This window comes from Somniosus microcephalus, chromosome 23 (genome assembly GCF_052327205.1).
Source record: "Somniosus microcephalus isolate GS21.2 chromosome 23, FLI_Smic_1.0, whole genome shotgun sequence".
Lineage (NCBI taxonomy): Eukaryota > Metazoa > Chordata > Chondrichthyes > Squaliformes > Somniosidae > Somniosus > Somniosus microcephalus.
Window position 1 is genome coordinate 34,910,293 of NC_141009.1, and position 25,168 is coordinate 34,935,460.

Here is a 25,168-nt window from a genome sequence, read left to right on the forward strand (position 1 = left end):
ACAGGACAGAAGGCGTCAGCAGTGGGGTCAGGACCCGCCGAGGTTAGTAAAATCCCAGCCTCAGTTTCAGTTAGAGAACACAAGAATGGCTGGTGCAGGATATGAGATTGCTGCAGTGATGCAGTGAAGGAGTATAGGAACAGGAGTAGGCCATTCAGCCCCTTGAGCCTTTTCCACCATTCTGTTATATCATGGCTGATCTGTACATTAACGCCATATATCTGCCTTTGTTCCACATCACTTGATACCCTTACCTGGCAAAAGTCTATCAATCTCAGTGTTGAAAATTTCAATTGATCACCAACATCCACAGCCTTTTGGGGGAGAGAGTTCCAGAATTTTCTCGGAGCTTCTCCCTCTCCGTCGCCATAACTTGGACGGAAGTTAGCATCGTGAACCTTGCAGGAACATTTCCTACATTCACTTGATATAGCAAAATCATTGAAGTATTCTAAAACAAAACAGTTTACGATTTTGCCAGAAAAAGCAAAGAGGAAATCTTCCCAGTATCCTCGCAGTGTGACCAACACATGCAAGGCATCTTCCCCTATTGTGGCTACATTTCCCTCCAAAGAAATTATCCCAATCTAGATCTGCATTCGAGCCCCACAGGCAAATGCACTGAAATTCGGCAGAACTTTGTGATTTAATTGTGCTTTCTAAATTGTAAAATTAATGACATTACATAGCAGAAGCATGCATATATATACTTTGATACATACTGTTTAGATCATTTCTTCTGGAGAAGCCCTTTCATCTTGCCTTGTTTCACAGATTTTGTTTGTGTCTTTGCTGAAAAATTAAGTGCAGAGCCCTTTGATTGTTTAATAGACTACAGCGAGTTACCTGGGGTAACAGGCAGGGACCTGATGTTGGTTTAAGTCTGATTAATCCATTCAATCCCACTGCTAACAAAATCAGTTTTAAAAAAAAAAGGCCTGCACGATCACACTGGTAAGCAAAAAATGATTGATGCACATCTCTGTAGCTCATCTCATCTGGGACACTCTACTGTTTAAACTGGGAAATGAAATCGCACGGATCAGCTTCCGCAAGGTTACTGAGACCGTGTTCAGGTTTTTACGCACAGTACTAAGCTGCTGTTACATTAAGAGCAATAGCATTCCAGTGCTAGTGCAATGTGAGAGGTGGCTTCAGTGCACCCAGTGCATAGAAACATAGAAGAGCCTGTTCCGCCATTTAATGAGATCATGGCTGATCATCCAAATTCAGTACCCTGTCCCTGCTTTCTCCCCATATCCCTTGATCCCTTTAGCCTTAAGAAATATACCTAACTCCTTCTTGAATATATTGAATGAATTGGCCTCAACTGCCTTCTGTGGTAGAGAATTCCACAGGTTCACCACTCTCTGGGTGAAGAAATTGCTCCTCATCTCAGTCCTAAATGGCTTACCACTTATCCTTAGACTGTGACCCTCACGCTTACCCAGCAGGCCCAGTTTGCCCTTGAACTAAGAGAAGCACGGCACATGTATGAGCTTCAGATGCAACTGCAGCCCTCCATGGGGTTCATTTTGACATTGGGCAATGGTGTAAAACGCGCGATAACAGCTTGCTCACCTGTTAAACGCCTCTCCCAGTTTCCGTCTCCGTTGAATTCAATGGAAAATAAAATCAGGAGAGGTGTTTAGCAGGTGGCGGGGTTGATATTGTGCATTTTACACTATCGGCCAAAGTTAAAACTCCCCTCAATGTGTCCAGCTCACTGGCCTAGAAATTGGATCATGCCGCACCCATTTGTCAGGCATGAAACAGGTGCCTAAGCGTCCAGCATGGCAGGCAGCACACACATACCCATCCCATGCCAAGTGCGCCCACCCGCCTTATTGGATTGGTAGGTTTATAGGGCGTATGCTGGAAGAATGCAAAAACATAATTATAATAAAATAAAGGACCCTTTTGTGAAATTGGTCTGTCTCCGCATCTGATTTGCCATGTGTTAATCTCGCCCAGTAACTCATGGCACTAACAGTTAGCAAGGACCCTGCAGGAATGTTACTTAAAGGGCTTATACCTTCCATACAGGTTAGTTGCTGGTTTTAGGCTGCTAGTTCACTTCTGGGCCTTTTGGGGGCTTTTTTCTCCTTTCCACTACTCACTCTGAGAGTTCTTGGAACAACTTTGTGCTGGGGCTGGACTGCATGTCTGCCTTGGGAATATTTTATTTTACTCACAGGAGGTCTAGCAGGTCTGCCTTTTGGGCTGGAGGAGGAGGGGGAGCAGCATGAAGAGGAGCAGGAGCAGGAGTGACCCCCAGTCCCCCAATCTGCCAGAGTTGTTAGAGAACAACTAATACAAGAGCATTACATCTGAACCATCCCTCCCCTCCCCAATATACCAACAGTCTCACCATCCTTATAACTACTGTCCTCACAACCACCATCTGATTACCTTCCTGCAGTCTGATCTCATGGGCTTTGCCCTCACTTGACTACAAATATTAGCAATACCTAATCCAGATTTTAAAAAATCTTTACCACAACAACTCAATTCTATTTGAATAACAGTTAACTTGCTGAATTAAGAATCAACCTTGTGCAAGTCCTTCATGCCTGTATTGTGTGCTCGTTTACCTGCCTTCGTGCTATTATGAAGTGTATCCCTGGTGGCTACAGCGTGGAAGGTGGAAGGCTGCTGAGGGCACTTCAGGGCTATAGTGGGTGACCCTGAGCATCTCTGAACCTCTCCTATTATCTTTCTACGTGGTTCGGTGCCACATTTTGTCTGATAACGCTCCTGTGAAGCGTCTTGGGACATTTTCTGATGTTAAAGGTGCTATATAAATGCCAGTTGTTGTTGTCTCAGACTCTACTGGATAATCTTACTTAAAATATGCTTTCGTTTAAAAAAAAAAAAAAAAAAATTTTTTTAATCTTTTCAGCTTTGCACTTGTTCCCTCTTTCTTTTCCAACTGGATAAACTCCCCAAAACTATTTTAAAATTCAGATACAAGTGACATGACAGTACAATGCCATGGAGCCTGTGCCACAGGGATAGAAGACAGTTTTACATTCAAAATTCCCTGTCGCAGGCAGGCCCTCAGAGAGAGGTGCCGATTTGGGCATGTGCCACTTAGTACAAAGAAGAAGAAAACATGAGGTAACGCAGGCTGTGTCCACCAAGTGTGCTTTGCCTTCACCTTTTAAGTATTTTGTGCAGTAAACATATTCTAACCGCAAAGCACCAAATTGCTGCATTGAATGGCATTCCATGTGCACTGCTTCACTCCGAATCTGCAAGACAGCCCCTTACTGTATGGACTGCGTGTTGTTCAATGACAAGAATATGCAATATTTCATGGCCCTGTTGAATGCTTGAGTTGAAGTTAATTTGGGTTTTTGAGTGCTGCGCAATAAGCTGGTGCTTGCAACAAAAGCAATTGCTTCTTATCAATCACTTGTCGTATGAATCTGGTTTAATCCTGCTTGATAGTGTCTATCTTATTTGGCAGTGCTTCTTCATTTTGCCTGTCCTCGCACATTGTTAATAAAACCATCTATTATGTAGCTTAAAATGGCTGTACATCAAAAAAGTGTTCAGACACCTGCTCAGGTTTTAGGTGATGAGAACCACTGGAAGAGTAAGTGTCATTCAGTCTTCCATGAATTTCCTCCATTGTGCAATATATTCTACATCTAAGAAAGTAAATAACAAGAAACATCAAAAAGTTGCTATAAACAGTCAATACATTTATAATCTTACAGTGTACATGGCCAATTGAACTGTCAGGAGCTTTTTTTTCAAAGGGGAACAGTTTAGATGAATTGCCAAGATTACCAGCGGTTTTCATTCCTGAATTAAATGATCTTTCTTTTTTCACTTGATCACAGCCAATATTTTACAAAGGTTTGGCAGGGTCGCAGGTCATGCTGAGCAGCTTAGTGAACCAAGCACGTGCTATGCTGGATGAACAAGCCCGGCATCTACTCAATGAGCACGAGCGGGCAACCATGGCCTACTACCTTGATGAGTACAAGGAGAACAATATAACTGTTCAGGCCTTGGTTATGGCCCTCTTCGAGCTCCTAAACACACATGCAAAGGTATGTTATTGAATGTTGTTTATAATGTCATTTTCTAGTAAGTGGTTTGACAAACAGAATTGGCCTTTTTTCACTCGTCATTTTCTTCCAATTCTTCTTCAAGTTATTGCTTCAGCTTAGAGCTATCATCCAGATTGGGGGCAGAAGAGAGTCCATTTTGCAGACTTAACCACATCAGACAACATCTTTGCCTGAATTTGCATTGTTAGAAAAGTGTGAACTTCAATTCATTAAAAAGACACAGATTGTAGGCTTTAAAAACAAATAAATAGTAATTGAAGCCAAATTTCCCACTACTCATGAGAAATTCCAACACTCAGCCTTGTATTTCAGTTAGGTTTTGGCTGGGTCTCTAGGTGATGCAATCCTTGAGAAAAGCCTTTTAAAGTGTATTCTGTCTGGGGGCTAATTTTAGTTATAGAAAAGCAGGTTCTGAAATTAAACCTATAGAAATAAATTCGTCCCCCCCCCCCCCGCCACACCCCCATTATTTTTAGCTAACGTTCTTCCATACCTTGCCCCATTTCTGCTCCAGAGAATGGAATGTGACCTCTTTCTGGGCATCTATCAATTCCATGCTTTGACCAGTCACAAAGAAGTGCATAAGTGGCCTGAACTGTGATTCGCTCTCGCCTCCAACTCTCTGTGAGGAACTCTGCGGAAAAATATACCAGCATGCAATTGGCCAGGCAATCATCAGAAAACGTTTCTTCACTTACGCTTTACAATAAAAACATTAGATTGTTTCAAAAAGTAGCTTGAAAGTAGTATTGGATTCATTTGAAAATAAAGAGGGCCTCACTTCGACAATTCAGCCGGCATCTTCACTGACACATCTGAGAAATTCTTTGAAGCTAATGTCACGACAAAGAAAAACAGGAGAATTGGCTGTACAGTCAGTGTTGCACATATATGAAGGGGAACAGCAGCAGGGCTGACAAACTGGAACATCTCTGAAAGACTTTCCCTCACAGAGCTGTCTAATTTAATTTTAAAATATGAAATCAAGCAGAATAAATAAATGTTGCACTGCAAAGGCCGCCAGAGGACAGATGAAACATGTTCAGAAATATGCTCCTGTCTCTCTTGTTTTCCTTTTCTTTTTGTGGATTTAATAGTCTGTCCAATCAATTCTTCTGAGGAGGAAGTGGCACATCTAAAGTGTTATTATGCAGAATTATTTTGCTGGAGATTTTATTTTTCTATTGTTGTAATTTGCCCTGGGATGGTGGATTCATGTTTTAAATTCTAATCAAAACAAATATACTATGATTATACTATTGTGAATGAAGTAAGGTCTGGACATAACTCATTCATCATCAGTGAGCATAGAAATAAGAACATAAGAAATAGGAGCAGGAATAGGCCACTCGGCCCCTCGAGCCTGCTCCGCCATTCAATAAGATCATGGTTGATCTTGGGCTCAAAGCCACTTCCCTGCCCACTCCCCAGAACCCTTCACTCCCTTATCTTGCAAAAATCTGTCTATCTCCAACTTAAATGTATTTAATGACCCAGCCTCCATGGCTCTCTGGGGCAGAGAATTCCACAGATTTATGACCCTCTGAAAGAAGAATTTCCTCCTCATCTCAGTTCTAAAAGGGCGACCCTTTATTCTGAAACTATGCTCCCGAGTTCTAGATTTCCCCACGAGGGGAAACATCCGCTCAGCATCTACCTTGTCGTGCCCCCTCAGTATCTTATATGTTTCAATAAGATCACCTCTCATTCTTCTAAATTCCATTGAGTGTAGGCCCAACCTCCTCAACCTTTCCTCATACGTCAACCCCCTCATCTTTGGAATTAAGCTAGTGAATCATCTCTGAACTGCCTCCAATGCAAGTATAATCTAGTGTGTGCGAATGCACAAGCACTCGGGGTCAATATCCTGGAATTCCTGACTCAACGCCATTGTGGGAACACCATCACCACAAGGACTGCAGCAGTTGAAGGAAAAGGCCCACCTACACAACCTCAGAGCAGCCAAGGATGGGCAATAAATACAGCCTTGACACATCCGAAGAACAAATTGGAACAAACCGATCATTTTGCAAAACTCTGCTGCCAGCGCCGAGCAGGTTGGAAATGGGGCTGCAACGCTATAGGTAACATTCTTTGACCCATGCTTGTGTCTGTCCCGACCCCATACTGGCAGTGGGGTCCTGCAAAATGACTCCTCATTTGAGGTCATCCAAAACTCGGCTGCCCCCCGTCCTAACTCGCACCAAATCCCGTTCACCCATCACCACTGTGCTCGCTGACCTACATTGGCTCTGTAGTGTATGTAACCATTCTACCTTTAAGAGAATTATTGTATGTAACCGTCCACCTTTAAGAGAACTATTTTAGGGGTTGCACTACTTTATCTTGGCTGCTGTATACTGTAATACCGGCGGTGACCACACCGGTATATAAGTGCTGTGTAATGATTTATTGGGCAGTTCCGCCCTGACCTTCGAATAGTAAAGTCCTGTTAAAGTTTACTCTTGTGGTCTGTGTAGTAATTCGCAATATAACACACAGACTTTACAGTGGCGACGAGTTCGATCTTACCCTGCGGCAGAGATACATCCGAAGCAGTTAACGAGCGTCGAGAAGAGGCATCCGCCCTCGTCATTCTGCTGAGAGAAGACTCGAGTCTGCAGAGCAAGAAAGAAGGAAGAATTCTGACATGAAGCCTTCCATTAGCAACAGGCAGTGATCGTCCCTTCTATCACGGTGGTGAGTGAGCCGATCAGCGACGAGAAGCAAGTCGGCCACGTTGACTGTGAGTAGGGGAGAAAATAAAAAGAAACGGACATATAAGGGCGGTGAACTCGACCACGGCCGGGGGAAAGGAGCCGGACAGAAGTCAGGGCCAGAGGCGCTGAGACTGGGGCAGCGTAGGGCACGGAAGCCGCGGTACAAGCGGGAACGCAGCCGGTGTGAGAGACCGGGCTACAAGCGGGAACGCAGCCGGTGTGAGAGACCGGGCTACAAGCGGGCTGGGAGACGCAACAGCGTCGTGAGACAGCTCGACCGCGACCGGTGAAAAAGGCCGGGCAGCTACCGAGGCCGCGAGGCGCTGCGACCGGGATCGTAAGGCGTGGGAGGTAATAAATAAAAAAAATAAATGAATAAAACCGCGGAGAACTCAGCCGCAGCCAGGGGAGGAAAGGACCGGACTGCGAGAGGGCTGGGAGGCAAGATTGAAAACTGCTGAGAGAGAGACAGAGCCCGAGCGAGCGGGAGAGACAGAGCCCAAGCGAGCGGGAGAGCGAGGGAGACCGAGCGAGCGGGAGAGACAGAGTCCGAGCGAGGGGGGAACGGGACCGAGCGAGGGAGACCGAGCGAGATTTCCGCCCAGCGGCTTACAGCAGCTTTCCACAAAGGACCAAGAGCTGGAACTGTCCGCCGCCAACTGGTTGTCCCCAGCGCCCGTTTGCCCCTGTCGGGAAAGGGAACAAGGAACTCAATCAGCTGTTCTCGCGCTTCAGAATAAACCGAAAGCCAGCGGTCATCGCCCGAGGGCAAAGCTTACCCTCCCACCAGAGGAAGAAACGCGGGAAGCCGCCAGTTAGGCGGGGAAGAAGACAAGCGCGGGAAACCGCCATTCTCGGAGGCGGGGAAGAAGATAAGCGCGGGAAACCGCCATTTAAAAAAAAAGTTAAAGAAAAATTCGTTGTTGTTTCTAAGAAAGATTGTGAAGATGCCTAAGCGTGGTAACATCAACGATTTCGATTCCGATGTGGAAGATTGGGCCACGTATGTAGAACGCATCGAGATATATTGTAAGGCCAATAAAATAGCAAATGATGATAAAGCTCTAACCTTACTAAACTCAATGGGTGCGAAGACATACGGGCTATTGAAGCATCTTCTATCACCAGCTAAACCGGCGGATCAGACTTTCGCTAATATTGTTGCTGTCCTGAAGGATCATTTGAACCCCACACCGCTGATGTTAGCGGAACGATTCAAATTTTATGCGAGAACGCAACTGAAAGAGGAAAGCAACGCGGAGTACTTGGTTGAACTGCGTAGACTAGCGAAATACTGTCAGTTTGGGGAAAATCTGACAGAGGCATTGAGAGACAAGTTCGTGTGCGGGTTGTCGAAGGAAGGAACACAAAAGCGACTGCTCGAAGAGAACGATCTTACACTTGATAAGGCTGTCCTTATTGCAGCATCGCACAAAGCCGCAGCGAGAGGCACTGCGGAAATGCAGCTGAAGGCAGCGGTACTCAGCGTGGATCAAATGACTTCGGGTACAACGAAATGTTATCGTTGTGGGAAGACAACACACGACCAGAACCAATGCTGGTTTAAAAACCAGGAATGTAGAAAATGTGGCAAACTTGGTCACATAGCTAAAGTATGCCGGTCAGGAAAGAAGACCAGCAACAAAAAAAAGTCACCGCCGGAAAAGTACAGCAAGGTAAACAAGGTGGCTGAGAAGAGTTCGGATGAACAGAATTCGGATTCAGACTCCAACAGCAAGGAACTGGGTAGTCTGAGAATTCACAATATGAGTAAGGAAGCTGACCGACAAACTATCTGGGTCACACTGCAGATAGCAGGAGTCCATGTGAAAATGGACTTGGACACCGGAGCGGCGTTGACGGTCATGAATAAACAAGATTACAAAAAGTTATTCAAACATATTCCCCTACGGGACACGAAGATAGTATTGCAGACATACACGGGGCAAAAAGTATACCCCATCGGAAAGATAAAAGTCAAGGTGATACACAAGAGCAAAGAACACCAAGGAATGGAATTATATGTACTACCTGAGGGAGGTCCACCACTTCTGGGACGGGAGTGGATCAGGAAAATAAATATGGACTGGCACTCACTAAAAGCAATAACGGTAGATTCCGGAAAGAAAAATGTCAAACCTGCACGATTGTCCAGAATACTGGATGAGGGCATATGCAACAGTGACAGGGACAAAGCAGAGAGTGAGAACTCGGTGAAGACAATCAGCTCAGACTCTGGAACTGATGATGGTAAGACCAGCCCATGTGCAAAAGACAAGTCTAAAATGGACTTGCAGACTAATGATGGAAAAACGAAGGAGTGCATAAATGCTTCAGAAGAGAGCAAAGTATCAGAACAGATTTCCACCGAACAACAACAACATAGGTTGACAGAGAATTCTGAGTCTGTCCAGTCTTCAGACATGCACATTTCTGAGGAACACCGGGCTCGAACTCAACTCCATTTCAAACTACAACAGCAATTAGAACAAATGATTCGCCGTCTTGAGCAAGAGATGAATGCAACGAAAAAGTTCTTTGACACAGAGTGGGAGAATCTGGAAAGACAACAGAAGCAGCTGATGGAGAAAATGGAGCAGGAGCACACAAACCGTCTGCGCGAGGAGGCCAAACGAATCAAAGCTGATTCGGTTTCTGAAGGTGCGTGCTCTAATCTGCTGGAGCAAGATGTTCAGCAACTGAAGGCGCTTGTTAGCAGGTTGCAGGCAGAAAAGGCTGATTTGGTTGCCATGAATTCTGAGCTCCTACTGAAGTTGGGTGCAGCATCACCGGACGATTCATTTGTTGAAATTCGAATGGTGGAGGCTGCGGATGATGGCGAATTAAAAGCAGCAAAGGAGCCCCAGTGCAAGGTTACAAACAGCCCTGCAGCCTATACGTCAAAAACACATGATGACGATACTGGGAAACATCTGATGTCAGAAGAGTTAACGGTCAGCCAACTCCTTCATATGCTGAGGGACAAGACTCTGAAATGGGAAAAACTTGAACACGAGCTTCAATCTTCAAAGGGAAGGGGTTCGGAGCTCTCAAAAGTTATTGAAATAGCTGAGGTTGCAACACAGACTGAGAAGATTGCAACAGAGCAGCCCTTGGATGCCAAGAGTACGCTGACTCATGGCAATGTAGAACAACAGAATGCTGAAACAGCTGCTCCAGTAGAGGGATTGAATAGTCCGATCAATCAATCTCCGAATGAAGTTGAAGTATTGAAATCACAAATGATGTCATTGGTAAAAGACTTGCAGGAAGCCCAGAAAAAGCTGGATGAAGCTGAACGCATGAAGAAGTCTCTTCAGGAGAGATGTCTGGATTTGGAACAAAAGCTGGCTAACGTCCAGCTGGGCATGGAGGAAATAGAGGACCCTCTCGCTGGCCTAGCTCAGGACGACACCGATTATTACCACTACCTGGGCGACACCAAATATTACCACGACCTGTTCTGCCCAGCTTGTGGGGATGTCTTCCAAAGTAAAAAAAACCATGAAGAATCACGAAAAGTCTAAGAAACACCGGGAGATGGTGGCGCTGATACGGCAACAGGAGGAAGAGGAGGAGGAACTGTGCATGCAGCTGGGAGTGGAGCCCAGAGAGTCTCCAAGAAGCAGAAAAGGAAAAGACGAAGCAGAAGATGATGACCCATCTGAACCATTATCACCTCTACCAGGTCACGCACGTGGTCCCTCCGAACTGAGTCAAATCAGTTTGGAAGTAGGAAAACTTCCCAAGGTACTCGAGCCTTTAGAAGTCAGCAAGGCTGGTTCTGAAGTTACGGAAGTTCAAGCTGTTAAGTCCAGTGAAGGACTATTGGATGAGTCACCCCAGCAACGTGAACCTACTACACCACCGAGAACTACTACACCACCGAGGCGTTATCCCGACCGAGTCAGGAAGCGCAGGAGGCGCCTCCGCAGAGACTGAATCTGTGAACTGTTTCCCGCAGAGACTACATCTGTGAACTGTTTTTACATGAAGTTGAATATATGTTATGATGTTATGTTTAATGGGGAATAGGTATATTGTAAGCTAAAAAGGGAGGATTGTAGTGTATGTAACCGTTCTACCTTTAAGAGAACTATTGTATGTAACCGTCCACCTTTAAGAGAACTATTTTAGGGGTTGCACTACTTTATCTTGGCTGCTGTATACTGTAATACCGGCGGTGACCACACCGGTCTATAAGTGCTGTGTAATGATTTATTGGGCAGTTCCGCCCTGACCTTCGAATAGTAAAGTCCTGTTAAAGTTTACTCCTGTGGTCTGTGTAGTAATTCGCAATATAACACACAGACTTTACAGGCTCCCCGTTAAGCAAAGCCTCAATTTCAAAATTCTTATCCTTGTTTTCAAATCCCTCCATGGCCTCGCCCCTTCCTATCTCTGTAATCTCCTCCAGCCCCACAACACCCCCACCCCCGAGATATCTGCGCTCCTCTAATTCTGCCCTCTTGAACATCCCTGATTATAATCGCTCAATCATTGGTGGCCATGGCTTCAGCAGCCGAGGCCCTAAGCTCTGGAATTCCCTCCCTAAACGTCTCTGCCTCTCTACATCTCTTTCCTCCTTTTAAGGCACTCCTTAAAACCTACCTCTTTGACCAAGCTTTTGGTCATCTGCCCATATTTCTCCTTATGTGGCTCGGTGTCAAATTTTTGTCTTATAACATTCTTGTGAAGAACCTTGGGATGTTTTACTACATTATAGGTGCTATATAAATACTTGTTGTTGTTGAATAGACTAGACGTGAATAATTAAATAGGCTGCACTGCAAGTATTGTTTAGAGAATGGAGTTATAGCCCACCTCCAATTTGCACTCACATCTACTGATGTACCAGACCAGCAGTGCAGCCTTGGTCCCTTATGTGTGGATACACTACAGAAAACACTTCTCAAATGCAGCTCCCACTGCAGAACTTTTCCCCACCAGGAGTACATATTAGGAATTTATGTGCCTACCCCCTCACAATTTTCTGTCCATTAAAATTAACAGTAGGAAGATCGTTGGGATCAAGTACCCAAATTCTCAAAAGCAAAATACTGCGGATGCTGGCAAACAGAAAATGCTGGAAACACTCAGCAGGCCAGGCAACATCTGTGGAGAAAGAAACAGAGTTAACGTTTCAGGTCAATGACTTTTCATCAGAAGTTATCAGGTTCTGACGAAGGGTCATTGGCCTGAAACGTTAATTCTGTTTCTCTCTCCACAGATACTGCCCGACCTGCTGAATGTTTTCCAGCATTGTCTATTGTTATACCCAAATCCTCAATATGCACTCCTGGTGGGCAAAGTTCCAAAGCCAGGAGAGGGCATCTGGAAAAATTATCCTCATGTTGGAATACAAGTTGCACATAGCTAAGCAAGAAATGAGATCAAGATAGTTTTTAGCAAATCTGAAGTCCTATCTCTTGAGATTGTGGTAGAAAATCAGAATAGCACTGAATTACTAATGCTCTGACACACTGTTTTGAAGATTTGTGCCCATGACTTCCCCTGCCCCTCACGCCAAGTTCTCGGTATTGATCAAGCTGTCAGAAGCAATGGTCAAGGCTTGGGACCAGGCTGCCCGCCCGACCTGTTGCCCTGAGAACTGCTTAAGAACAAAGAGGAAAAAGGGGTGGGAATATAAATCATAGTTTGAAAATAGCATTGGTGAGGCTATGAAGATGTTGATGATCTCCTCAGCCAGTGTCTCATTTTGCATTGCCTAGGAGTATACAAAGAGGATAAAATAGATTTTCAACAAAGAATAATGTTGTGATATAGGCAAGAATATTTGTGTGAATTAGAGAGTTGCAGCTTCCACCTTGTGAGTACACTTACTGCACATTTAATGTTGTAAACCTGTGGTATGTTCTTTATTGTTTGTTAGTTCTCCTTGCTCTCGGAGGTCCGAGGTGTAATCACACCCCAAGATCTGGATAGATTTGATAACATGGTACTGAAACGTGAGATTGAATCGATGAAAGCTCGCCAGAATTCTAGCACAGGCACTGATTCCTACTCGGTCATGTCCTACGGAGACACAGCCTCATCCTCTGTTAGTTACTTCACATCTACAACTCTCAGTTCAGCCAGGGTAAGTGCCCAGAGTAAGTAAGAATGCACTGCTTAATGCTATGTCTGTTATGCAATTCTTCAAAAACAGCCTGCTGAAATACTTGCAATTTCTGATGTAAAGACTCACTGTAATGGTATGCATTAGGGTTGAGCATAGTATCAAATCCACATGTTGAACCAATTTGCACTTAACCAATCAATCCAGAGCGCAACATAACCTTAACTAGATAGTTTGCGATTCTTGCAAGATGGCTGATATTGTTTAGAAACCAAATCTTATGCTACAAAAGTACTAGGAAATCAGCCATATTTCCCTCAGATTGTCTTTAGCAAAGCAGTGCCAGGGGTTTGGATCAGGCTTTAGGTTTGAAGACCTGAACTCAGCCTTAACTATACCCTATCCCTACCCATAGCTTGTTGCAATCTTTAATTCTTCCCTGCTCTTAACTCATCCTTACAGTATTGTTATCTCATCATCATCCTCAGTTTATTCTTAGACTTAGCTCATTTATATTCTTAGCTTATCCACATTTTAGCTCATTTATACTCTTTCAAATCAATTCTCACCACATCTATTAGCAAAGATATTTGCACCAGAGTCTTAATTTTATAAACCTGTTTACCATGAAGACATTGCGCCACAGTAAATTACGTATTCATTTTGAAACACCTTTTATTGGGTTAGATCTTTGTGTGATAGTGTAAAATGGGTGATAGCAGATCGGCGGCCCATTTTACACCTCTCACAATTTTTATTTGCATTGCGCCAGAAAGTCTGATCAAACTAGTCGCAGTGGCCATTACTTCAGCTTTACATTAAAATAATTTCAACTTGAACACTTTTCCAGTGTAGCATCGGAACAACTGTTCCATCAGCCAGGAGTTGGCTGGAAGCCATAATGCGCATCAGTGCAGTTGGTGTGTGTCCTGGCAGAGGAGGCGTACCTGGAAAAGTCGAGAAAATGACTAACGAATTTGGTATTCCGTATTCATTTTTATTTATATGTCTAGAAAGATTGATGTCTCATAGGCGCATAGTGCTTTAATGTTATATTTTAGCACGAAAGAAAATGTAACAGCAGATGGGCCATTTGTGAAAAATGCAGATTTGCTTTCCCTGGTACAATACAGTTTTCAGCTCCTGTTCATTTGTGCGGCGCATATATTCGTGACAATTTCCCCCAATTGGAACATCTCTTATCTGCTGCTTTACTTTCTGTGTTATTCAGTTGCCCTAGATTGTTTTTAACTGCATTGTCTTGCAGCAGTACAGTGCTCTTTGCAGGATGACCCTATCATTGGTTGTCTGTGGTGTCTTCAAGCTAATATGGTTTTTTGTTTGTTTTCTGCTTCCATTGAAATCTGATTATTACAGGAACGCTTATTATGGTTAATAGACCTTATGGAGGTACAGCTTTCCCTGCGTGTGATCTCAAGTGATGTGGTTTCCATAATAAAGGGGGACTCATTATGCTTAGTGCTTTGGAGCTGCTTTTGTGTGCAGCGGACCCTGTTTGCCGTTGATAAGTAGCACATGCTTGTTTTTAATGGGTTTCTCTTGTTGTTTATTCCAGTGTGCTGTGTGGATTCTGCATGTTTCTTTTGTCGTTTTGTGTTTTTCTTTATTCTGACCAGGAATATTTCAGTGCTTTGTAAAAAATAAAATGCATCCGAACTCAACAGTACGACTTCTTAACAAAAAATAATGGCCCAGAATTAGCCGCAATGGTGATATAAGAACCTAAGAACATAAGAGTTAGGATCAGGAGTAGGCCATACGGCCCTTTGAGCCTGCTCCGCCATTAAATAAGATCATGGCTGATCTTCTATCTCAACTCCACTTTCCCGCCTGATCCCCATATATCTTGATTCCCCTAGCTAAGGGCTCGATTTTCAGTGTGCCTTGGAGGCGTGCAAGAGGTTAAATTACCGAAATCGGGGGTCCCGACCCCATCCCGCCCCCAACCCGCCTCCATGCCAATTTCAAAGGAGCCCCGCACTGGGACCCACCTACCCGAGGCGGGAAGGGATTAGTGCCAATTAACTGCTTGTTAACAGGTAGTTTTTAGCCTAATCCCTATTTTTAAGCTTGAACTGTGGGATTCCTGACGGCTCCAAACCACGCCAAGTTGGAGGAGTCGTGCCGTCGGGTTGAAGGGCTTGGAGGGGCCGAGATGTCAGTGTTCAGGTGAGTGATGTGTGCATGAGTGCAAAGGTAAGTGTGTTTAGTGTGTCTAAAGTGAGTAAATAAGTTTTACATACATTTTCTTACCTTTTCAGGCTTCCTTCCTTTAGGTTTGGGGAGTCCCTCATCTCACTGGCGCAGAAAGCAGAATGGTTGCGATCTGTCAAAAGTGACAGCCTGCAGCTTTCTGTGCAGGAGAGATTTCTAACTGAGTCTGTGGAGAAGGACTCATGTTAGAAGTAAGACTGTCAGTGTTTGACAGCTTCAAACAGCTGTGAAACATTGATATTTCATCTGTCAAAACGTCTTGACAGATGAAATTTCAGTCTGTGACGTCACCTGTTGCTGGGTGGCCCTTAATTGGCCTGCTGAGCCCGCTGGGCGGGCTCAACAAGGTCAATCAAGTTAAAATCGCGTGGATTGGCCGCATCTCGATGGAGGCGGGACTACAACCCCGAAAGTTGTAGTCCCGCCTCCAACCCGACTTCTGAATGAAAATCCAGCCCCAAAAATCTATCTATCTCAGCCTTGAATATACTCAGCAACTCAGTATCCACAGTCCTTTCAGGTAGAGAATTCCAAAGATTCACAACTCTTTGAGTGAAGAAATTCCTCCTCACCTCACTCTTAAATGGCCGACCCCTTATCTTAAGACTATGAATCCTAATTCTAGACTCTCCAGCCAGGGGAAACAACCTCTCCGCATCTACACTGTCAATCCCCCTCAGAATCTTATATGTTTCAAAGAGATCACCTCTCATTCTTCTAAATGCCAGAGAGTATAGGCCCAATCTACTCAATCTCTCCTCATAGGACAACCCTCTCATCCCAGGGATCAATCTAGTGAACCTTCGTTGCACCGCCTCTTAGGCATGTATGTCCTTTCTCAGATAAGGAGACCAAAACTGTGCACAGTACTCCAGGTGTGGTCTCACCAGAGCCCTGTATTGGCCACGAACACCAAAATGTTAGACTGTTGGGCTCCCTGATACTCCAGTGACGAAATATTTGGCTCTATGGAGCAAAAGTACCAGCAAATTACAGTGTGGCAGTACGTAATGGCATAAGTCACTCACGCCATAATTTCCTGGAATCTCTGCACCATAATGATGGCGATGCTGTAGATGCGCCATTACTATGTCAAATTCAGACCCATTATTACAGTTCTTTGAACCACACAAGCAACAAGTGGAAGTCCATCATATTTACACACCCTTGAAAGGGTGCACTGAATTTCCTGCCCATTAATTTTTGACACTGGAGCCATTTCTGCATAGCAGCCTGATGAAACTGTTCTGATGTGCTACATCTGTTTTTGAATTTTAATAAGTTACATAATTTGTTTTCGCACAAAATAAAAGTGCAATATTCAATATTAAACCTCCATCTGTGTGATATATTCAGTGATGGTAACTTCAGAATATTGTGGCGCATTTGCAAATTACAATTATTTTCCAAACTTCCTAAAACTTAGAGAAATTCACGTTTGCTGTTTTCCTACTTGAAGTCCGGTGCTGTTCACTTTCCCTCATCTGCAGTAAATGTTCCTCATGATGTGGAGATCAGACTTCAAAGCATTTTGTGACTGGAAGAGTTCATGTGCCAAGGAACGTTGCTTGAAAAGGATACCAGATATTTGCACCTTTTCTATATATGGCGGGAGGAGGCGCAAGGGGAGTTATGGACTTGCAATGGGAAGCGTCACCTACTGCCTATCGCCAGCACACCTTGGAAGCATGCCTGCCATTTTAAAATATGCACTGCTCAGAAAATTATCCTTGTAGTTACCAGAACTTTTAGTTATCTTTTTAACTGAGAGTAGTACTCAGTTGTGCAATGAAACCATGTTGCACAGTTTCCTATTGAGTATACTGTGCAGTATCCCCACAATCAACCGTTCTTATATTCTATGTTGTTTAGGATGGGAAGTATTTTTTTGTTTAATCAAATACAAGTCATACAGAGTGGATCATGCACCAATTATAGAACCTGCCCATTGTCATTTCTTTTGATTGGTGAAGATGAAAATGACTCCTTATGATTCTAAATCTCACTTCATAAGTTCTATTGCTGTCCTTATTTTTAAGTTCTCATGAATTTAACACCTCTGATTGACATATATAGAAGCACAATATTTTGTGTTAAAACATTTGTCGTTGCACATTTATAATGTGCTGGAGCTTGGATCACTTGTCCCTGGTGATGTGATTGAGGGAGGGGAATGGCCAGGACACTGGAAGAAATCCCTGATCTTCCTCAAATAGGATCATTAACATCCACCTTAATCATTGGTAAAGGCAGACAGAGCCTTAGTACAACATCGTGTTTGAAAGCTAGCGCTTCCAACATTGTAGCACTCTTTCAGTAGTGCACTGGAGTGTCCACCTAGATTGTGTGAATACTTTGAACAGAAAATAATCCCCTGGACTTCCCTTCTCTTTTAAGGAAGATGCATTTCCACCAGCGTTTGGCACAAATAACTTTTTGTGTGTATAGTTTCATATAAAATTTGGCTAAATTTTAAATTTAAATGTAATGAAAATTCCAAAGGTTGATTAAGTTATGTTAATTTTTTAGGCGCCTGACTTTGAAGATTTCAGCTATGGCTTTGAGATTTGCCCATTCATAGAATCAGAATCATGCGGCACATACAGTTACTCCTTAATTACTCTATGAAAACACTTCATCATTTTTAACACCTCTTTTAAATCTCCCCTTAAGCTTCTCTACTCTAAAGAGAGCAATCCCAGATTCTCTCGTCTCTCCACATAACTGAAGTCCTTCATCCCTGGTACCATTCTAGTGAAAAACGTTTCCACTGGCAGGAAGGTCAATAACCAGAAACACAGATTTAAGATCATTGGTAAAAGTACCAGGGGGAGATGGGGAGATTTTTTTTTTACCACAGCGAGTTGTTATGATCTGGAATGCGCTGCTTGAAAGGGTGGTGGAAGCAGATTCAATAATAACTTTCAAAAGGGAATTGGATAAATACTTGAAAAGGAAAATTTACAGGGCTATGGGGAAGGAGCAGGGAGTGGGACTAATTGGAGAGCTCTTTCAAAGAGTAGGCAGAGGCACAATGGGCCGGATGGCTTTCTGTGCTGTATCATTCTATGATTGACCTGAATGTAAACACTCATTTTATGAAGAGCCTCCATTGCTGTATAATTTTGCATGTGTTTTCCTTAGTTGCCTTCAACAGGAGCATAATGAGCATAAAACAGCTTCTCAATCTTTTCTTTCGGTCTTTTTACTAACGTTTCTTAATCCGTGGCTGAAGTGGTTGGAATTGTCACAGGAATGTTAACCGCCACCAAGTACTCTGGTTGCACTTTTGCCCCAGGTGCCATCACCTTTTACAGAAATCTACTTTATCCATAAATTTGTCAAGCAGGGATTTTGCCCCCATTTGTGAGCAGTCATCAATTTAATGGAACCAGTTCGGAAATTAAAACAAAAACACACAACAGTAATGGGTCTCCAACACAGGGAATTCGCAGAGCAGCTGCCGAATTACACATTAATCAGTGCTGAAAACCACAGTTTAATTTGGTTGCACTAATCACCCATGAATCTGGCATTGAAACAGATCATTAATCATAAATTAAAAAAACATTGCCGAGCTCAGAATATTATTGTAAAGTCTGAAGTAGCAGGTCAACAACTGGCCTGAAATTCCTTGGATGGGAGAAAGCACGACATAGGCAGTTCGCCCATGGGGGCGGCAGGAATTTGGGATGGAGCCAACATCCATGAGCTTCCATCCCAAATTCTGGCTGGGGCGGTTGGTGGGAGGGGGGGGCTGGTCAGGTGGTCTCTTACCCACCCCCCCCCTTCAGTCTGGCAGAGTCTTTGGGGGTACCTCGGTGGATGTTCTTAGAATACCCCTGGAATTCCAGCCAATGTACCATCTTCTAGCCCCAGAAAGATCTACACCTCTTAATAGCAGGCGTAAGTCCTGTACTGAGCCTTAAAGGTGGCCCCAAAAGGTTTGCGGGCATGGGTAAGCGATCTCAGAGCATCAAAGTTGCATCTCTAAAATTGTGTCTCCTAGCCACGTCAACAGTCAGCTCTTCTGACACTAAGCTCTGCTGCAATTATGAGCAAGATAATTTGTTCCAGATTCTAAACTGAGGAATTTGGTAATTTTATAATGGAGTGTTTAATTTTAGGACGAACGTGGTCTCAACAGATCGGATCAGCTTTCAGGGTCCACCTACATGCAATTGGGCTTCAGCCATAAAGGCTCTGGCAACAATGTAATCGATAAATGTGGCCTAAATAAATTCACTCGGGCTTTGGGAGGAACACATCAACTAAAAATTAAATAAATAAGTGAATCCATTTGTTCAATCAGGCTTCAGGAGGAGCCAGCCAGGCAAGAATTAATGAATTAAATAAGTTGCAAGAAGGTCAACCGTGAATTAATTAATTAATTAAATGATCCCTGAATAATGGGGTATTGGCCCAGTCACAAAATTTACAACTTAATCAATTAAATGAATGTGCACTGAATGTATGAAACTGGGCTGAGGGGCAGCAAGATAGCCACAATCTAAGGATTTGATCAGTTGAATTGATCAATGGGCTTTTGTCAATTATAAACAGTCAAGGCAACCTTAGATCACTCCATCTTTCCCTCTATGCTTTTTAAACATTTAATACAAGGCGGATAGATGGAGTTGGGATACAGATCGGCCATGATGTAACTGAATGGCAGAACAGGCTCGAGGGGGTGAATGGCCTACTCATGTTCCCATGTTCCTGCAAGGCTGTGTATTGATCTGTATGTGAGGGCAGGTGTTAAAATCTGGCAGTAGACGGTACCACCTGTGACTGGTCAAAGCTGAGTGCCGGGCAGCGGGTAAGTAACCTGCCCACCTCCTGAAAGTGCTAACAGCTGCAGGACGAGGGGCGTGGGAACCTTGATGGAGGAGATGCCATCGAAAGGCAGATGAGCTAATCCTTGAATTAGCCAACGTCATCCACAAACCTGCCAGCCGTGACGTAGCTGCAGTACACAACAAGTTAATGAAAGTGTGACAGTGGATAGTCCTTAACACAACGCAAGGGAATAAAGAGATGTGGAGGACAATCTCTGATGATTGTCGATCGATGATGATGATATGTAATTATGTTGGGCTGCATCTAACAATATATGTTTCATTTTGCATTGAAACTTTTTTGAAGAAAATATTGTCAGCTGTGGCTCAGCTGGTAGCACTCTCGCCTCTGAGTCAGAAGGTTGTGGGTTCAAGTCCCACTCCAGGGAGTCGAGCACAAAAATCTGGGCTAACACTCGAGTGCAGTGCTGAGGGAGTGCTGCACTGCCGGAGCTGTCGTCTTTCGGGTGAGACATTAAACCGAGGCCTCAGGTAGATGTAAAAGATCCCGTGGCACTATTTCGAAGAAGAGCAGGGGCGTGTCCTGGCCAATATTTATCCCTCAATCAATGTCACTAAAACAGGTTATCTGGTCATGCGCAAATTGGCTGCTGCGTTTCCTACATTGCAACAGTGGCTGCACTTCAAAAGTATTTCTTTGGTTGTAAAGCACTCTGAGATGCCTAAGGTCGTGAAAGGCGCTATATAAATGCAAGTCTTTCTTTCTTTATCAGTATTCTAACAATTTCATGAACGTCTGGCCTTGCAGTGCTCACTCCCAGCATGCAATTAAAAATGCAACAGTTGTTCCAGTGGCTTAGTGAGTGAATGTACAGTCCTGTCTGCCACTGAGCATACAGACCAGAACAGCATTCGGGTTCAATCCCCAGTATGTATTGTTAGCTGACCTCACCCAGGATGGTAGTAGATTTGTAACTGGCTTCAACAACCCTGGTGCTAGGGAGTAAAGATTTCAAACATGGTTTCCATTTCTGATCGTCGTTCAGTGATTCCTGTGGTGCCCGTGTGCCGACAGCGAGGACAAATAGGGCTGGATTTTCTCAATGGGGAGCTTTTGGAGGCGGGACTCCCACTTGTCGGGTTTTAGTCCCGCCTCCATTGACATTCGGCCAACCCACGCTATTTTCCCTTGATTGACCTTGTTAAGCTCGCCCAACTTTTGACAGTTCAGCGGCCATTCTGCTTTCTGTGCCAGTGAGCTGAGGGACTCCCGAGACCTGAAGGGATGAAGCCTGTAAAGGTAAAGGTAAGTAAAACTTATTAAAACACTTTACACACACCTCACACACTTTGCTCTCCACACATGCACCCATCACTCACCTGCACAGCACATCGGACATCTTGGCCTCTCCGACCCCCGCAGACCCACGGCTCGCCTCGCTGACCCTGGCGAGGTTCGGAACCATCGGGAAGCCCACATTTCAGGGCTCAAAATAGGGATTAGCCAAAAAGAACTGCCTGTTAACTACCTGTTAACAGGCAGTTAATTGGCACTAATCCCCTTCCCGCCTCGGGGAGGCGGCTCCCAGCGCGGGTCAGCTACCCGCCTCCTGGGAAGATGGCACGGAGGCGGGTTGGGGGAGCGGGTTGGGCACCCGCCCCCAGATTCTGCCATTTTCCCGGTAGTCCCGCCTCCAAACCCGCCTCCCCAGGGCTGGCAAAATCGCCCCCATAGTCTCTGCAGATTTGAGTATGCACGACCGATACTTCCAATTGTCAAATAGCCCGCAAACGCTTGCTGTCTAGGCTCACAAATGAAGAATAGTCAGTTGGACAAGGTGCCGAAGAGCTGCTGGTGCTGGTGAACTTGTGCTTGAGCATGAGCCACTGTCCTCAGCGTAGCAGAGAAAACTGATAAAGGAAAATCCATCACCGAATGCAGGATTAGGTTTTGTTACGGATTTGTTGCCTGTACTGCTAAATAATGCAAATATAAGAGGCACTAACACAATTTATTGGTGCACAACCCAAGAGCAGGTGTAGGTCCTGTATTGAGCCTTAAAGATGGCCACAAAGGGTTTGCTGGCACAGGTCATCGATCCCAGACCATTGAAGTTACGTCTCTAAAATTGTGTCTCCCAGCATGTTTTAATTCTCCCTTTAAGACAATACACCAATCATGTTTTATTATTTTTTACAGTCCGCTAGTCCCAGTTGACATACGACGTCAAGTAAAAAGAAAATGAAAAATTAAACCTCAGCTCACTGACCCCAATTCTGCAAAGATCTCTGTCCGTGAGCATCCAATCTAGAAACAGGTTGCGAGAAGTCATAGGGTGAGGGTGGTCACTTGAGGATGAGTAGTAAGACCAGATAGACCTGATAAAATTCACAGAAATTATAAAGCAAATGGTGTAAAGGAATAATCAAGTATTTGTGCAAAATCTCTACCCTGCCCCAATCAATTTTAAAAGAATAACTGTAGCTAAAAAGAAATTAAATTTTAATCTTGCCGTACGTTGCCTGGTTTCCCAGTTAAGGTCGCCACCTTCACAGCACTTTTGAGACCTGACAAGTCTCCCGCACTTGCAGTGCTCGTCATGCTCTGATTATGTCAGTCTTTTTAAAAACTTATGCCATTTGACAGCACAGGAGATGGATTGTTAATAACCTTCTCCTCCATCGACAATTGAGACTCTCTCGTCTCCTTCTCCTCAGCAGCTCAGAGCCGACTCCTGGGGCAATGATTTGGTGACATTGTCGATTAGAAACTTGCAAGAAGAGATTGCCGTTTTTGTGAGAACGTCACTTTTTGTGAAAAGTAGGTGCTCTCTTTTCCTCTGATAGGACCAGAAGCAGCAAGGCATTGACTGAAGGCCAATTTGACAAAGTTGACCTTTTTCTCAACTGAGGACAGGAGGCTGGCCTGGATCTGTAACCATCTGCAATTAACATGGGAGACATCTTGGATGGCTTAGTGTTTTTCCTGAAAAAGAAAGAAACCCGTGGTTTGCTTCCCTTTTCTCTGTTGAACGGTGATAATTGTAGGGCAGATAATGTCATAATGCCACTTACTTTGAATCAGCTGTGTGACTACATCCACTGGCACTGAACCATACATTACACAAATAACTACTCTTGATTTTTTCTCATCTTGGTATCTGTTACAGGCACTGTGTAAGTTAATTTTAAGTGGAACTGTCATTTCAGTGATCATGTTAATGAAAACATTTGATATGTTTTTTAAGAAATGTGTCAAATTGCTTGTGTAGAAACAATGTTGGATGTTCGTGTGACTGTGAACGATGATTAAGATATCAATGCTGAGGCCAGCTAACTGCCTGAGGAGTTATAAGAAAGAAATGAATTTGCATTTAAATAATACCTTCTTACATTCTCAGGATGTCTCACAGTGCTACATAGCCAGTGATTTGTTTTTAAATTGCAGTGACTGCTGTCTATGGATGTTTTTTTATATGGACTTCCAGTCGGCATTCAATAAAGTCACCTCATAAGAGACTGTTAACTAAAGATGAAGCTCATAGAATTGAAGGCAAAATATTGACTTGGTTAAGAAATTGGCTGAGCGGCAGGAGACAGAGAGTAGGGATAATGGGCAGGTACTCTAATTGGCAGGATGTGCCGAGTGACATCCCACAGGGATCTGTGTTGGGCTCTCAATTATTCACCGTATTTATTAATGACTTAGCTGATGGGATAGAGTGCCACATATCCAAGTTTGCCGATGACACAAAGATGGGCGGCATTGTAAGAAGCGTAGATGGAAACATAAAATTACAACGAGATATTAATAGTTTAAGTGAACAGGTAAAACTGTGGCAAATGGATTTCAATGTAGGCAAATGTGAGGTCATCCACTTTACATAGGATTACATAGGATATACGGCACAGAAACAGGCCATTCAGCCCAACCAGTCCATGCCGGCGTTTATGCTCCGCTCGAGCCTCCTCCCGTCTTTCCTCATCTAAATCTATCAGCGTAACCCTCTATTCCCTTCTCCCTCATATGCTTGTCTAGCCTCCCCTTAAAAGCATCTATACTATTCGCTTTAACCACTCCCTGTGGTAGCAAGTTCCACATTCTCACCACTCTTTGGGTAAATAAGTTTTTTCTGAATTCCCTATTGGATTTCACAGAAATCACAGAAATCACAGAAACCCCACAGTGCAGATAGAGGCCATTTCGGCCCATCGAGCCTGCACCAACACATATCCCACCCGATCCCCGTAACCCCTACACCAACACATATCCCACCCTATCCCCGTAACCCCACGTATTTAATCCCCCCTAACACTAAGGGTCAATTTATCATAGCCAATCAACCTAACCCGCACATCTTTGGACTCTTGGTGACTATCTTATATTGATGGCCTCTTGTTATGCTCTTCCCTACAAATGGAACCATTCTCTCTGTACCCACTCTATCAAAATCTTTCATAATTTTAAAGACCTCTATTAGGTCACCCCTTAGCCTTTTTTCAAGAGGAAAGAGACCAAGCCTGTTCATCCTTTCCTGATATGTATACCCTTGCAATTCTGGTATCATCCTTGTAAATCTTCTCTGCACCCTCTCCAGTGCCTCTATATCCTTTTTATAATATGGTGACCAGAACTGTACGCAGTACTCTGTGTGGTCTAACCAAGGTTCGATACAGGTTTAGCATAACTTCCCTACTTTTCAATTCTATCCCTCTAGAAATAAACCCTAGTGCTTGGTTTACTTTTTTTATGGCCATGCTAACCTGTGTCACAACTTTTAGTGATTTGTGTATTTGTACTCCGAGATCCCTTTGCTTCTTTAACCCACCTAGACTCGCACCCACCTAGACTCGCACCCTCCAAGTAATAAGTGACCTCCCTATTCTTCCTACCAAATTGTAATACCTCACATTTATCTGTGTTGAACTTCATTTGCTAATTATATGCCCATTCTGCAAGTTTATTAATGTCCTCCTGTAATTTGTTGCAGCCCTCCTCAGTATTGACTATCCCCCCCCCCCTAATTTGGTGTCATCCGCGAATTTAGAAATTGTGTTTTTGATTCCAATGTCTAAATCATTAATGTAAATTGTGAACAGCAGTGGTCTCAGCACTGATCCTTGTGGAACACCACTACCCACCTTCTGCCACTATGAATAGCTGCCCTTTATCCCTACTCTCTGCTTTCTGTCTTGAAGCCAGCTAGCTATCCATTCCGCTACTTGTCCCCTGACTCCACATTCTCTGAC

The 25,168-nt window shown here is 43.9% G+C and overlaps 1 protein-coding gene across 4 annotated transcripts in view; it reads left to right on the top strand.

Moving 5' to 3' along the window:
• whrna (whirlin a) overlaps window positions 1–25,168 on the top strand; it is a 260,942-nt gene that overhangs the window by 194,242 nt on the left and 41,532 nt on the right. For all 4 annotated transcript variants that reach the window (XM_085965766.1, XM_085965768.1, XM_085965767.1 and 1 more), the window contains 2 exons: window positions 3,852–4,064; window positions 12,699–12,905. In XM_085965766.1, coding sequence (XP_085821892.1) covers window positions 3,852–4,064; window positions 12,699–12,905 — 420 coding nt within the window. The remainder of the gene's footprint in view (window positions 1–3,851; window positions 4,065–12,698; window positions 12,906–25,168) is intronic.